The sequence below is a fragment of the Vombatus ursinus genome, unplaced genomic scaffold, assembly GCF_900497805.2.
Source record: "Vombatus ursinus unplaced genomic scaffold, bare-nosed wombat genome assembly UNPS02014801.1, whole genome shotgun sequence".
NCBI classification, from domain to species: Eukaryota; Metazoa; Chordata; class Mammalia; order Diprotodontia; family Vombatidae; genus Vombatus; species Vombatus ursinus.
The window spans coordinates 23,211,674-23,227,960 of NW_020954579.1; the positions used below are offsets into that span (position 1 = coordinate 23,211,674).

A 16,287-nucleotide genomic window follows, 5' to 3' on the forward strand; every position below is an offset into this window, starting at 1 on the left:
TTACAATTACATGGACAGAACTGACATGAGGACTGGAAAGAAGAATTCAGATTGTTCTAAAAGGTTGAATTTGTAAGAAGAAACTTCTGGAAATGGAGATGGGAATAAGGATTGAGAACATCCTAGATCCCTAAGTTAATGAAAAAAAACCTCATTATTAATTAAAATATAACAATGTAATACATGAACACTACTATAAAGATATAATCATAAAAGCAATACTATATTCTGTTATAACTGTAGACTAGATGATTATAAATATTTTAAGTATACTTGAAGTTCAGATGAATCTGATGCCCAAGGAGCCATGCTGAGAAATACATTATGTAGGTAATAGTACTAAACCTATGTTTGTTTTCAAGAATTAGGGAGAAACTTTGGTATTCTGAAAATATTAGAAGGGGGAACTGATAACCAGATAGAAATGCTTAAATATACAATATCTCCACTGAAATTATTATGATATAAACAAAAGAAATGTAACAAGCAATCTGCTTGACACAAAAGAACTATTAAAAGGTACTCAAGAAGAAACTGTTACATTGAAGAAGCAACTCAAGAATGTCGAAGAACAGCTTGTTTCTAAGTCAGCAAAGAGAACTTCTGAGAAATGTGTTGCCAGGAGTAAAGCAGACATACTACCTCCAGAAACTGCCTACAATGAGAACTTCACTTCAGTAAAGAGGGAAGACTAAAATCAGAAACAACCCTGTTTTGTTTCACCTAACACTCCAGGTGTAGAGAGTCCTAGGGAATAGCACCCACAAGAAGACTGAGTCATTTACTAATTAAGAACTAGGAGCACAGGGTATTGAGAGTCAACTCTCCATAAACTAAGAAGGTCGTGGTTGAAGCATCAGATGACAGCTAGGTGCCATGGTAGACAGAGTATTGGGCCTGGAGTCAGGAAGACTCCTTTTCCTCAGTTCAAATCTGGCCTTAGATGTTACTAGAGTGTGTGACCTTGGGCAAGTCACTTAACCCTGTTTGCCTCAATTTCCTCATTTGTAAAATGAGTTGGAAAAGGGAATGGTAAACCACTCCAGTATCTTTGCTAAGAAAACCCCAAAAAGGTCACGAAGAGGTGAAACGACTAAACAACAACAGAACCATCAAAACTGTGAATCCAGTGACCAGGAAAATCAGAGAAGTGATTACTCACATAGGCAGACAGTTTATTGATGGAGCAGACACAAAAGGTGTTTGATATACTACTACATTTTGTTCTATTTTTCACTGTAATATTCATTGTCACTATTGAACTATATATGTACACATACATACATATATACTAGTATTTAATATTTATTTAATATTATCATTTGATATTATTTATCATTTGATGCTGATACATACTTCTACTGTCAAACATACATGTGCATGTAGCTACATATGATCTATATATTAGGTTGATTTATATGCTAGATGATTCTATATAATATTTAGAAGAAGCATTTTAACTTGTACTGAGTCTGTCTTAAATTAACTAATTATGTAAAATATGTAGAAATATTAATATCTTTATGGTGATGTTGCAAACCCCCTTAGATATCTTGGTTTCTCCCAACTTATTTGCAGGCACTGCATACTATTCACTAAAGGGTCCGTGTAATTAGTACATCCTCACATAAGAAAAAGCTAATCAAATAACACTGAGAAATAGATAGCAAAACTATAATAGTTGGAGACTACAATGTGCTTCTTGAAAACCTAGAAAAATCCAACAAAAAGTTAAATAAGAAAGAAGTTAAAGACTTGAATAGAACTTTAGAAAAGTTAGATAAAATCTTTGATTACTAAGCAGGAAAAAAAGAATAAAAATACATATTTCTCAGCTATACATGGCAGCTTTACGGGAACTGACCATGTACTAGAACACACACAAACACACACACACACACAAAACCTTATAACAAATACAGAAAAGAAGAAATATTAAACTTATATTTATTGACCAAAATACAATGAAAAGTATAATTCATAAATTACCTTTGAGTAAGGATTCAAACTTAAATGAAGATTGAATCATTTAATCATTTAAAAAGTCATAAAAATAGATAATTTAATCAAAGAAAATTATAACAACTCAACAATATACCCAAACTTTTGGGATGTAACCAAAGCATTCCTTAAGAGAAATTTTATATCTCTAAATGCATTCATCAACAAAAGGAAGAAAGAACAGAACAATGAATGAGATACATAACTTTTTTAACAAAAGAAAAAAGCAATTAGAAAAGCAACAAATTAAAAAATCCCAACTAGAGACAAAATAGAAATTCTTAAAATCAAAGAAAAATAAAATGAAATTGAAAATAAAAACTAATGAAATGATTAAAAAACTAAGCTGGATTTTTCTAAAAAATCTAATGAAATAAGTAAGCTATTAACTAATCAATTTTAATTTTTAATTTTTAATTTTAAATAAACCAAATCACAGTGGAAGTAAAGGAAATTTTTAAAAGACATTTTGCTCAGTGACATGCCAGAAAAAAAGAAACATGTAAAACTTACTTGAAAACAGATGAATATTTACAAAAATATAAAATACTCAAATCATCAGAAAAACAAATGGGGAATTCTAAAAACATAATATAACCAAATCATTAGAAAAAGAAATAAGGAATTTAAATAACGCAGTCTCAGAAAAAGAAATTGAAATGTCAAAGGGAAAAAATCCAGCATCAGCTGGATTTATAAATCAATTCTATAGAGCACAAGCAACAACTGGCCACAATTTTATATAAATTATACTCAGAAATTGTGAAAGATAGCATCTTACCAAACTCCTATCAGAAAAATGAATGGTCTTGATACTTAAACTAGGGACAGATAAGTCAAGAAAGAAAATTATAGAGCCATATCGCTAATGACTATCAGTGCAAAAGTATTGAATAAAATATCTAATGTTTACAACATCATATTAAAAAGACTATAAGTGACAACCAGATTGGATTCCTGCCAGGAATTCAGGGTTAGTTCAATATTATAAGAACTATAAACATAAAAGATTACATTTAAAACAAAAACAAAAAAATTACATGAATAGATAAAGAAAATTATATTTTGATACAACAAATGTTTTTATGTTAAAGTATGAGAAAACAGGAATAACTGGACCTTTCCTTAATGTGACAAATAATATCTATCTAACTAATAACAATCATCATCTATGATGGAGAAACACTAGAGAGTTTTCCAGTAAGATCAAAGGTAAAGCAAGATTGTCTATTATATTGATTGTCTATTATTAATAAAGTTCTAGAAAGCTAGGTGTTTTAATTGAGTATGGAAATCTATCTCATCCTACATGAAAATAGAAGGGAAGGGAATAAGAGGGGGGGGTATGATAGAAGGGAGGGCAGATAGGGCAGATTGGGGGAGGGGTAATCAGAAGCAAACACTTCTGAGGAAGGACAGGGTAAAAAGAGAATAGAATAAAGGGGGGTGGGATAGGATGAAGGGAAATATGGTTAGTTTTTCACAACATGATTACTATGGAAGTGTTTTGCATGACTACACATGTATAACCTGTATCGAGTTGCTTGCCTTCTCAGTGAGGGTGGGTGGGGAGGGAGGAAGGGAGAGAATTTGGAATCCAAAGCTTTAAAAACAAATGTTAAAAACTGTTTTTATAGGCAACTGGGAAATAAGATATACAGGCAATGGGGTATAGAAATCTATCCTGCCCTATAGGAAAATAGAAGAGGAAGAGGATAAGAGAAGGGGTGGGGGTAATAGAAGGGAGGGTAGATTAGGGGAAGGGGTATTCGAAATACACACTGTCTTGGAGTGGGGGGAGGGGCAAGACAGGGAGAAAAATTGGAATTCAAAATCTTGTGGAAATGAATGTTGAAAACTAAAAATTAATTAATTAATCAAAAAAAATAGAACGTTAGTTGTAATAGTAAGACAAGAAAAAGGAAATTAAGGGAACAACCATAGGCAAATAAGAAACAAAAGTATCACATTTCACTAGAAATAATAATTTCAGTAAAGCAACAAGACCAAAAACACCCCTTAATAATAATAATAATAATAATAATGCTTTTTTACAGTGTTTTAAGCTTTGCAAAGTACTTTACAAAGTTTTCTCATTTTATCCTCACAAAAGCCCTGAGAAGTCTGTGCTATTATTATTCCTGTTTTTATATATGAAGAACCTGAGGCAGACAGGTTAAGTGACTTACTCAGAGTTGCACAACTAGTAAGGGTCTAAGGCTAGATTTGAATTCAAGTCTTATTGTCTCTATGTGCACTTATCCACTATGCCACCTAGCTGCCAAAAAGTTGTAGGAAAGACTGAAAAAGTAATCCCATTAAAAATTACTACACAATATATAAAACATCTGAGAGTCTATCACATTGAGAATTGAAAAGAACCTTGGAGGTTATCAAATCCAATCTCCACATTTTACAAATGAGAAAATTGATTGTGTGAGAGGTTAAGTAGCTTGCCTGAGAATCACACCATTAGTAAGTGTCCGATGTGGAATTTGAACCTAGATCCTCCTGATTCAGTGTCCAGTGACATATTCACTAGCCCATGCTGCTTATCCAAGACACATAGAGGAATAATATGGACACAACTGCAAAATACTCTTTATAGAAATAAAGGAAAATAAATAATTGGAGAGGAATTAGTTGTTCATGGTTGGAATGTACTAATATAATAAAACTCACAATGCTGCCTAAAATAATTTATCAATGATATGCCATCCCACACTACCAAAGGTATACTTTGTAGAACTACACAAAATTATAACAAAATCCATCTGGGGGAACAAAAGATCAAGTACTTCAAGGGAAATAATGGGAAAAAAAATGAGAAGAAAGGGGGTTTCGTAGTACCAAATCTCAAACTATACGTATCAGTAACCATCAAGACTATTTGGAACTGATTAAATTTTTTTTTAAATCTGATAAATTGAACAAATTAGACATAAAATAAAGGAGCAATTTAAAACAGTATCAGAGTGTGCGGGGAACCCAAGAACACAAACTACTGAGGTAGGAACGTATTATTCGACAAAAACTAATGGGAAAATTGGACAGCAGTGTAGGAGAAGTTAAGTACAGAACAACATCTTACACCATATACTACAATAAATTCCAAGTGGTCATATGACCTTTTATATCTAAGTCACATTATAAACAAATTAGAGGAAAGAAACTTTTCACAGCTATGGACAGGGGAAAAATTCTTATCCAAAGAAGCAAGAGAAAGGAAAAAGACAATTGTGATTCTATAAAACTGAAAATGTTTAATACAAACACTATCCATGCAATTACAATTAGAAGGAATCTGTGAACTGGAGGGAAAATCTTTGCAGAAATTTCTCTGATAAATGTTCAATATCCAGAAAATTGGAAACAGATATAAATATAAAAGAACAAACCATTCAGGGGCAGCTAGGTGGCACAATGGATAGAGCACCGGCCCTGGATTCAGCAGGACCTGAGTTCAAATCCGGCCTCAGACACATCACACTTACTAGCTGTGTGACTCTGGGCAAGTCACTTAACCCCATTGCCAACCAAAAAAAAAAAAAAAGAACAAACCATTTCCCAAAGAAGTAAATGGTCACAGGATATGAACAGGCTATTCTCAATGGAAGTAATTCAAGATATCAAGAACCAAATTTTTTAAATGCTCAAAATCATTAACAAGAGAAGTGCAAATTAAAATGATTCTGAGATACTAATTCACCACCATCAGATTGACAAAAGTAACAGGCACACTTATATTATTACAACAATATAGTGTCGGCAGAGCTATGAAGTGATCCAGTCATTTTCTAAAGTAGGCAATGTTAACCTTTTTTTTTGTGCTGTAGGCCCCTTTGACAGTCTGGTGAAACCTAACACTACTTTGATTTGTTGTCTACATTCATAATGAAAGAAATGCTATGTTTTAGTTAGAGGTTAGTGAAAACAAAGATGCATTTTTTTTTCCTCCATCAAAACTCATGGAATCTCTGAACTCTATCCATGAACCTCTCAAGGGTCTGTGGACCCTAAGTTCAGAACTTTTCTAAAGCAATTTGGACTTATAGCTCCAAAGTCACTAAACAATGCATACTCTTTGACCTACAATACCACTATTAAGCATATACTCCAAAGAAATAAAAGAAAGAAAAGACTCATATGTACAAAATTATTTATAGCAGCACTTTTTGTTGCAGCAAAACATTGTAAACAAAGTGTCAATCACCTGGGGAACAGCTGAACAAAGTATAGTAAATATAATAGTATGATAAAAGTCTCAGATTCAGAGAAACTTTGGAAGATTTTATGAACTTGCACATAATGAAATGAGTGTAACTGGGAGGACAATTTATACAACACCTTCAACGTTATTTATAAAAGAAAAGAATTTTGAAAGACTTAAGAATGGTAATTGATACAATGACCAATTATAATGCCAAAGATTGATGATGAGGCATGACCCTCACTTCTTGGCAGAGAAGTGATATAGTATAAATGGAGAATGAGACATTTATTTTCAGATATCACTATTACAACAAAAAATGACTGTGCTTGACTACTCTTTTGTCAGAAGGTAGGGCATCATTACAACACTTAAAGAATGTACTAAAGAAAGCTGAAGAAAATCTGGATGGGGACACAGACAAGCAGAGCAATGTTTGGTACTACCACATTGAGTTTAAGATAATTTTTTTTTTTTAAATAAGCTATACATAATGGTTTCACTTCTAATTTCATATACAATTCCCATTTTCTGGCTTTCTTTGTATAGGGAAATGTTAATATGGGTTGATGAGGGGCAGCTAGGTGGTGCAGTGGATAGAGCACTGACCCTGGAGTCAGGAGGACCTAAGTTCAAATCCAACCTCAGACACACGATGCTCACTAGCTGTGTGCACACAGCAAGTGCAAGTCACTTAATCCGGATTGCCTCTCCAAAATATATATAGATGAGTTTCCAGTTCATAAACAAACATTTTCTTTTAAGAAAAGCAATCTTAGAGGTTATTTGGTCCAAAATTCCCTTCTCCATTATGATGAGATGAGATGAGTATTTTACATTTGGAGCCAGATGATACGGGCTCAAATTCCACTCCAGAAAGTGGACATCTCTTCTATACTTGAACATTCATAGAGATCAGAAACTTACCACCTAACTCACAATGCAACCTATTCCATTTTCAGATGGCTCAGATTCTTAGGAAGTGTCCTGTTGGTTTAGGCAAAGTCTAATTCCCTATGATTTTTACCCCCCTGGTCGTCGTTCACAGCATCATAGATTTAGAACTAGAAAAGATCTCAGAGGTTAACTAATTTCCTAAATTCACACAAGCGGTAGAACTGGAATTCAAACTCATATCCTCTGAATTCAAAACCAATGTTCTTTCCACTGAAGCCCCTAAAAATAAATCTAACCCTGCAACTACTTAAGTCCTAGATGGAACATTTTTTCAGGTGGTTTGTTTTTTTCTCTCCTAGTCCTTACCAAGAGTCTTCAAAGTCTTGCAACTATCACTTCTATAATCATGTCTTCAGATGCTTAAAGTTAAGACTGTAATTGTTCTGTAACAACTTTGTAATCTTTTGCCACATTAAGCTTATGGAAAGAGATGATCAAATCCTTGATTTTTGCTATAATCAAATAATACTTATTCAGTATCCATAAGTCACTGGTAGTATGGGTGCCAGGATGCCTAAGTTATCACTTCCTTATTCCTTACCTTGTCATAAAGCATGTGCTCTCTGTGTGGTTCAGTAATATTTACTTTGAAAAAAGACTCAAAATCCTGAGGGCAACTTATAAGTACTTCCTTGGTCTTCTGATGCTCTGCCAGATATTTTGTTCTAATACCCCCCAGATGCCATTTAAAGGCTGAAAAATACAAGTGCAACAGCTGTATGAAATAAAAAACCTGAACTATTAAATGCACAAACCTTGAACTTCTGCATCTAATAACATATCTAAAGGCTAAATATGTGTATTCCATTTTCATGTGCTTAAAAGATCTCATTTTGGTTATTAAAGAAATAGTATAGCTCCCCACTCTTGCAACATCCTGAAAGTACAGCTTTTCCCCCCTCTACTTTCTACGCTGAGATAAAAAGTTACCTCCCAAATGGTCACACTTCTCAAGCTTTATCTATTCAGTGCTCAACTTCTGAAGACTCTATTCGACCAAAAAAGTCCTATGGTAAAGTGCAAAATCTTAAAAGATCAGGATTTCTTGCAAGCTTTTAGTAACCTGATGTTATCCAAATCCCACCTTTAAAAATCAAAAGTTGCCTAACATTCAGCAGGAAATCAATGGAAAATTAGCTAAGGATTGATGCCAGAAAAATTATTTCCCATGGAAACATAGGTATATACTCAATTCCCAGCAATTTAACTCCTTGTGCCTTTGATTTGAGAAACAGACTCTTTAAAAGTTTACAATACTCTAGTACTTGAATCGATTCACAATGTGAATGCATTCTACAGAATTTTCCAAATAGAGAAAGCACTGCATATTTAGACACTTCCAACCTGCTTTATCTGTCCTGACTATGCAAAAGGCAAAAAGAGCTCAGTAATCCTAGCAGAAGAATGCAAATAACATCAACGCACAGCTGAACTGCAAGCCCTGCCTTACAGGAACTCTCTGTGTCTGCAAAAAAAAAAAAAAAAAAAAAAAAAAAAAAAAAACATACTAAACAGGAAATACAACTGAGCTTCGGAAAGCCTCAAACTTTAAAATGCAATTGCCTGGCAAAAAATGCATCCATGCATTTGCAAATGCATGCACGACCTTTTGCATTTTTTGCAAGCAATGCAAATAGGCTCTTACCTTTTGGCTGAGACATTTTCCCCTTTCCTTTGATGGGGGAGGGGAGCACAAAAGACTTTGCCTTGCCTCTCTTCTGTAGCTAGTTTTGCAATAAAGATTCAAGCTGCAGACGCGCAGTCTTCATGCAAGTGAAGTTTTTCTTGATCGATGCAGCAGATGATCTTTCAGAAAATAAAAGTGGAAATGCACACCTTGCAAAACAGATTGGAAAGTGATTTTTTTCCAATTGCAATGGTAGGGAAGGCTGTGCTGCAGCTACATGATGGGCCAGGGCTGGCAGCTAAAAGCTCCAAACTTGGAACTGAGTGTCTTACTGCGCAGACGTCCTTCCTGCAAAGAGCGCAGGGGCAAGTGGGTAATGTAGTTCCTAGGAGAAGTTAATGGAGCGCGGTTTTAAGGAACCTGGGTCTCTCAAGTCACCAGGTTCTTTTTGTAGTTGTTACAAAAACTTCACGCAGGCAATCAAGCCAATCTGTTGCAGATGGTCAGAGTAAGCCATGACTAAAGGAGCACAAAAGTCTCCGACAACTACATCTGAAGGGCTAGCAGGAGGTGGTGGCATTTGACTCTATGTAGAGAGTCAGTTTGGGTATTCAGGTGCCATTAGGAGTCCTGGAGTAAGCACCTGTAGGGCAATTACTGCCTTTTTTTTTTTTTTTTGCCGTTCTTTCCTTTTCAGACAGAATAATTGTTTTGTGACTGAGGAAGAACGAAATTAAGGTTGATGTTGCGAAATGGAAGAGAGGAGGTGTGTCACCAAGCTACTTAATATAAAGTCGGTCTATCCCTCCCAGTAGGTTATTATCAAGAGTTGGAGTTTGGACACCTGAGGATTATTGTGGGAACTTTACTGCAAGATTAGACAGAAAGTTTATAGAGGTTAAAACTATATATCAAAATTTAAACGTTTCTGCTGAACAGCAGGCCATATGGTGGAAACAGTACCAGGTTCAAATGGGAGATAGTGAGGTCAGTAGAAAGAATTTTGGACCATAAGCCAGAGGATATGGGTTCGAAACCCAGATCTATTTATTAGATAGCATTTTTAATTTTAAGCAAGAAGTTTCATCTCAGTTTCCTAATCTGTAAAATCAGGCAGTTGGACTAGAATTAATTCGTGGTCTCTTAACCTATTTAGTGTAGTGGGCCTTGAAGTTATGAATGTTTTCTCAGAATAATGTTGTGTTGCTTCATCCATAATTGAAGGAGATGCTAAATTTCAATTAGAGGTTAGTGGAAATAAGGAAGTATTTTCCCCCTTCAAGGTCATGGAACTTCTGAAATCTATCTGAGATCTGTGGATTCAAAGTTAAGAACTCAGGTGATTTCTGACACTCCTCCAGCATTATAATTGGCTGTCAGACACTTGCATGTCAGTTACCTTCATTCAACCTCAGTTTCCTTATCTGCCAAAATATTAATAAGGGATATTAATATCTCTGACATATTAATAAGTATAGCACCTCCAGCACAGTGTTATTATTGTGTGTGAGGATAAAAGATAAAAATGTATGGTAGATGTTGTGTAAACCTGACATCATAGAGTAATATCTTTTAAAGTTAAAGATGCACCTTCCTTTCCCCTTCTGCCTTCAGATTTACTTGGAGGTCACTCCTAAAAGTTCATCAGTGCCTTAGGGATGGCATGGAGGTGACCCAAGGTCGTTGAAGGCTCTACAAGGAGAGTAGAAGCTTTAAAAATTGGTGTAGTGGATAGACCATTGGACTTTCAGTCAACACATACTTCTGACTGTTATGACCTTGGACAATTTACTTAACCTCTCTCAGCCTTAATTTTCTCATCCTTAAAATGGTAATGATAACAGCACCCACCTCTCAGGATTGTAGTGAAGATCAAATAAGATAAAGTGCTTTGATAGCCTGAGAGTGCTATATTGTTAGCTACTATTAGCAGGTCCGCCCCCAAAGACTAGCCTAACTAAATTCAGAGAGACTCATCACCAGATTGTCGGTAGGGTAATGAATTCTTCAGCCATAGCAACCCTTTGAGACTTTCTACTAATTAGAAAAGGGGGTTCTGTGTAGTAGAGAGAATTCCCACGCAGATGAAATTGCAGGTCATTGAATCATTGAAGTAATAAATATTGGTGGTTGCTCACTTCTTTACTCATAATATGTCTCAGCCAAAGCAAAACACTAACTGGAGGGAAACTCAATCTCTTTGCTTTTCCACTTTAAAATCTATAGTTCTGACACCTTTAAATGATACAGTATAAGGGAAATGAGATACATAGACTGTGGATGGGGATTGGAGGCATTTAGCTAACACTCCATTCCCTCTACTCAACCCTTACCCTCTTGTGGGCAGAACTTTTCTTCTTTCCTCTCTTGGCTCTAATTTCAGCTCCACCCAAGGAAGTGAAGGGGTTTCCTAGGACTTAGAGTGGGTGAATGAAATAATAGGAAGGGAAAGTTGGTTGCCTGAAGCCACTGCCTCTCAGGAGTTAGGGGAGAAAACTGTTCCTTACCATGCCTCCTAACAATGCTAACTCATTTGTGCCCAGGGAAATCCGGGATGGTCCTGATTCATGTAGCTTAATCGTTTCCCTGCTTTGGGGAGAGTAATAATAATATCTATTAATAAAAATCTTTTGGGTTCATTTTGAAGAGCCAGCTGGGGTCATCCCAAAGATTAAGGAATTCCTTCTCTTTCTGTGTAGCCCCCCTTAACCTCCCTTTCAACTGCCTTTGTACAAAAGAAATATACACAGACCAATAATGCACTTGGTTAACCTCAGCTTTATCTTAATACCAGCTTTCAGACACTGGAAGAACGGTAATGTAAAATGAATATTACCTGGGGCTCAAATCTATTTGCTTAAGACTCTCCTCATTGATGGAGAATGATTACTTGATGCTCTGTACCTGTGTGAGGGGCAGCGCTGGTGAGATCTTAGGAAAGGAGAGATCCTAATTCTTTTGGCTTTCAGTTTCAATAGAGGGTATTTGAGTTTTCAGATTCTCTTCAGGAAGAGGTCTCTGATGGCAGAAAGAGAATCCAGGAAGAGGCTGACAGGTTACATATAAACTTTAAAGAACCAAAGATAAGCTTTAGAATGGATCTCCACTCTCTCCAGGAAGTAGAAGGGAGACAAAATTTCGCATTGATATAATTCCCAGCAAATGAAGACAGCGACAATCTTTGCTTCAGTAGCTCTGGGAGGTCCTACATCTCACTTCTGGTAATGCTAGTGGCAACAGCAGTGGCGATACTCAGCCCCAAGAGCTCCTTCTATTCTTTTTCTTTTTTACCATTTTTATTTAAAGTTTTGAGTCCTCCTTCCCCTCCTCCACCCACCAGACAGTAAGCAATCAGATATAGGTTATACATGTGCTATTATATAAAACATTTCCATATTAATCATTTGTACAAGAAGACTCATATAAAAGAAAAAAAAGTGAAAAACAGCATGCTTCAGTCTGTATTCAATCAATATCAGCTCTTTCTCTGGAGGTGGACAGTGTGCTTCATGATTAGTTCTTTGGGATTGTCTTGGTATCTTTGTATTGCTGAGAATAGCGAACTCATTCATAATTCTTCATTGAACAATATTGTTATTACTGTGTACAATGTTGTCCTGGTTCTGTTCACTTCACTATGCATCAGTTCATGTAAGTCTTTCCAGGTTTTTCTGAAATCATCCTGCCTGTTATTTCTTATAGCACAATAATATTCCATCACAGTCATACAACACAGCTTGTTTAGCCATTCCCCAATTGATGGGCATCCCTTTGATTTCCAATTCTTAGCCACCACAAAAAGAGCTGCTATAAATATTTTTGTACAAATAGGTCCTTTTCTCTTCTCTTGGATGTCTTTGGAATAATGACCTAGCAGTGATAGTGCTGATTCAAAGGGTATATACACAGTTTTATAGCCCTTTGTGCATAATTCCAAATTACTTTCCAGAATGGTTGTATCAGTTCACAACTCCACCAACAATGCATTAGGGACATAATTTTCCCACATCCCCTCCAGCATCCAACATTTTCATTTTTTTGTTACATTAGCCACTCTCATAGGTGTGAATTGATACCTCAGAGTTGTTTTAATTTTCATTTCTCTGATCAGTGGTGATTTAGAGCTTTTTGCATATGACTATAGATAGCTTTGATTTCTTTGTCTGAAAACTGCCTGTTCATATCCTTTGAACATTTATCAATTGGGGAATGGCTCGTATTTTTATAAATTTGGGGGCAGCTAAGTGACGCAGTGGATAGAGCACTGGCCCTGGAGCCAGGAGGACCTGAGTTCAAATCTGGCCTCAGACACTTGACACTTACTAACTGTGTGACCCTGGACAAGTCATTAACCCTGATTGCTTTGCAAAAAAAAAAAATAGTAAAAATAAATTTGACTCAGTTCTCTGGATATTTGAGAAGTGAGGCCTTTATCAGAGATACTTGTTGCAAAAAAAAAATTTCCCCCAGTTTTCTGCTTTTCTTTTAATTTTGATTGCATTGATTTTGTTTGTGCAAAAACTTTTTCATTTTATATAATCAAAATTATCTATTTTATACTTTATAATTCTCTCTATATCTTCTTTGGCCCTAAATTCTTCCTTTATCCATATATCTGACAGATAAACTATTCCATGTTCTCTTAATTTACTTATGGTATCACTATTTATGTATAAATCATGTACCCATTTTGACCTTATCTTGATATATGGTGTGATATGTTGGTCTATATCTAGTTTCTGCAGTCTTGTTTTCCAACTTTCCCAGCAGTTTTTGTCAAATAATGAGTTTTTGTTCCAAAAGTTTGGATCTTTGGATTTAACATATACTAGATTACTATCGTCATTTACTATAATATAATTTGTACCTAATCTATTCCACTGATCCACTACTCTATTTCTTAGCCAGTACCAGATTGTTTTGATATTTACCACTTTATAATGCCACTTTATAAGATCTGATTCTGCTAGAACACCTTCTTTCGCATTTTTTTCATTGATTCCCTTGATATCCTTGAGCTTTTGTTCTTCCAGATGAATTTTGTTATTATTTTTTTCTAGCTCTATAAAGAAATTTTGATAGTTTGATTGGTATGGCACTGAATAAATAGATTAGGTAAAAATTGTCGCTTTTAATATATCAGCCCGGCCTCTCCATAAGCAATTAATATTTTTTCTAATAGTTTAGATCTGACTTTATTTGTGTGAAAAGTGTTTTGTAGTTGTGTTCGTATAGTTCCTGGGTTTGTCTTGGCAGGTAGACTCTCAAGTATTTTATATTGTCTACAGTTATTTTAATTGGAATTTCTCTTTTTATCTCTCGCTGCTGGACTTTGTTGGTAATGTATGGAAATGCTGATGATTTATGTGAATTTATTTTGTATCCTGCAACTTTACTGAAGTTAATAATTTCAAGTCATTTTTAGTTGATTCTCTAGGATTTTCTAAGTATAATATTATATCATCTGTAAAGAGTGATATATTTGTTTCCTCATTGCCTATTCTAATTGCTTTAACTTCTTTTTCTTCTCTTATTGCTACAGCTAAAATTTCTATTGCAATATGAAAGGTGAGAGAAGTGATAATGGGCATCCTTGCTTCACCCCTGGTTTTATTGAGAAGACTTCTAGCTTGTCTCCATTACAGATAATGTTTGCTGATGGTTTTAGATACATATTACTTATCATTTTAAGGTAAGCTCCATTTATTCCTATTTTCTCTAGCGTTTTTAATAGGAATGGGTACTATATTTTGTCAAAGGCATTTTTCTGCATCTATTAATAATCATATGATTTTTATTGATTCTGTTATTGACATGGTCAATTATGCTGATGGTTTTCCTAATATAGAACCAGCCCTGCATTCCTGGTATAAGCCAACTGGCCATAGTATATGATCCTTGTGATATATTGGTATAATCTCTTTACTAGTATTTTATTTTTTTGCATCAATATTCATTAGGGAAATTGGACTATAACTTTCTTTCTCTGTTTCGGTTCTTTTTGGTTTGGGTATCACCACCATATTTGTGTTGTAAAAGGAATCTGGTAGGACTCCTTCACCTATATTTCCAAATAGTTTATATAGTTTTGGAATTAATTGTTCTTTAAATACTTGGTAGAATTCATTTGTAAATTTATCTGGTCCTGGAGATTTTTTTCTTAGGAAGTTCACTGATGTCTTGTTCAATCTCTTTTTCTAATATTGGGTTATTTAAGTATTTTATTTCTTCTTCTATTAATCTGGGTAATTTATATTTTTTGTAGATATTCATCCATTTCATTTAGATTGTCAAATTTATTGGCATATAACTGGGCTAAATAGCTCCTAACAATGGTCTTAATTTCCTCTTCATTGGTGGTTAATTCACTGCTTTCGTTTTTGATGCTAGTAATTTAGTTTTCTTTTTTCCCTTTTTTAATCAAATTAACCAATGGTTTATCTGTTTTATTTTTTTCCATAAAACCAGCTTCTAATTTTATTTATTAGTTCAATGGTTTCCTTGCTTTCAACTTTGATTTTCAGAATTTCCAATTTGATGCTTAATTGGGAATTTTTAATTTGTTCTTTTCCAAGTTTTCTTTTTTTTCACTTGCATGCCCAATTCATTGCTCTATTCTTTTTCTATTTTGTTGAGGTAAGCAATTAGAGATATAAATTTTCCCCTAAGTGCATCCCATAAATTTTGGCATGTTGTCTCATTGTTGTCTTTTTCTTTAATGAAATTATCAGTTGTTTCTATGGTTTATTCTGTGACCCACTTGTTTTTTAGGATTAGATTATTTAATTTCCAATTAATTTTTAATCTTTTCATTGTCTATTATTGAATGTAATTTTTACTGCATTGTGGTGTGAAAAGGATGCATTTAATATTTCTGCCTTTTTACATTGGATTGTAAGGTTTTTATGCCCTAATACATGGTCAATTTTTGTGTAGGTGCCATATACCACTGAGACAAAAGATATATTCCTTTCTATCCCCATTCAATTTGCTCCAGAAGCCTATAATATCTAACTTTTCCAAAATTCTATTCATCTCCTTGATTTCTTTCTTGTTTATTTTGTGGTTAGATTCATCTAGTTCTGAGAGGGGGCGGTTGAGCTCCTCCATTAGTATAATTTTGCTACCTATTGCTTCCTGTAACTCATTTAACTTCTCCTCTAAGAATCTGGATACTGTGGCAGCTAGGTGGCACAGTGGATAGAACTCCAAACTTGGAGGCAGGAGGACCTGAGTTCAAATCTGGCCTCAGACACTTGACACTTACTAGCTGTGTGACCCTGTGCAAGTCACTTAACCCCAATTGTCTCACCAAAAGGAAAAAAAAATTGGATACTATGCCACTTTATATATATGTTTATTATTGATATTACTTCATTGTCTATGGTACCTTTTAACAAGATATAGTTTTCTTCTTTATCTCTTTGATCTATTTTTACTTTTACTTTGTCTGAGATCAGGATTTCTATTCCTGCTTTTTTTTAACTTCAGC

General features: G+C 34.7%; 1 protein-coding gene across 1 annotated transcript in view; it reads right to left on the reverse strand.

Annotated features, from left to right (window-relative positions):
* The window catches only part of MAP2K6 (mitogen-activated protein kinase kinase 6), a 133,949-nt gene extending 124,853 nt beyond the window's left edge, over nt 1–9,096 (reverse strand). Inside the window, exon 1 of the mRNA XM_027873098.1 lies at nt 8,814–9,096. Within this exon, the coding sequence (XP_027728899.1) occupies nt 8,814–8,829 (16 nt within the window). The 5' untranslated portion in view covers nt 8,830–9,096. The remainder of the gene's footprint in view (nt 1–8,813) is intronic.
* Between the last annotated feature and the right edge of the window lie 7,191 nt (nt 9,097–16,287).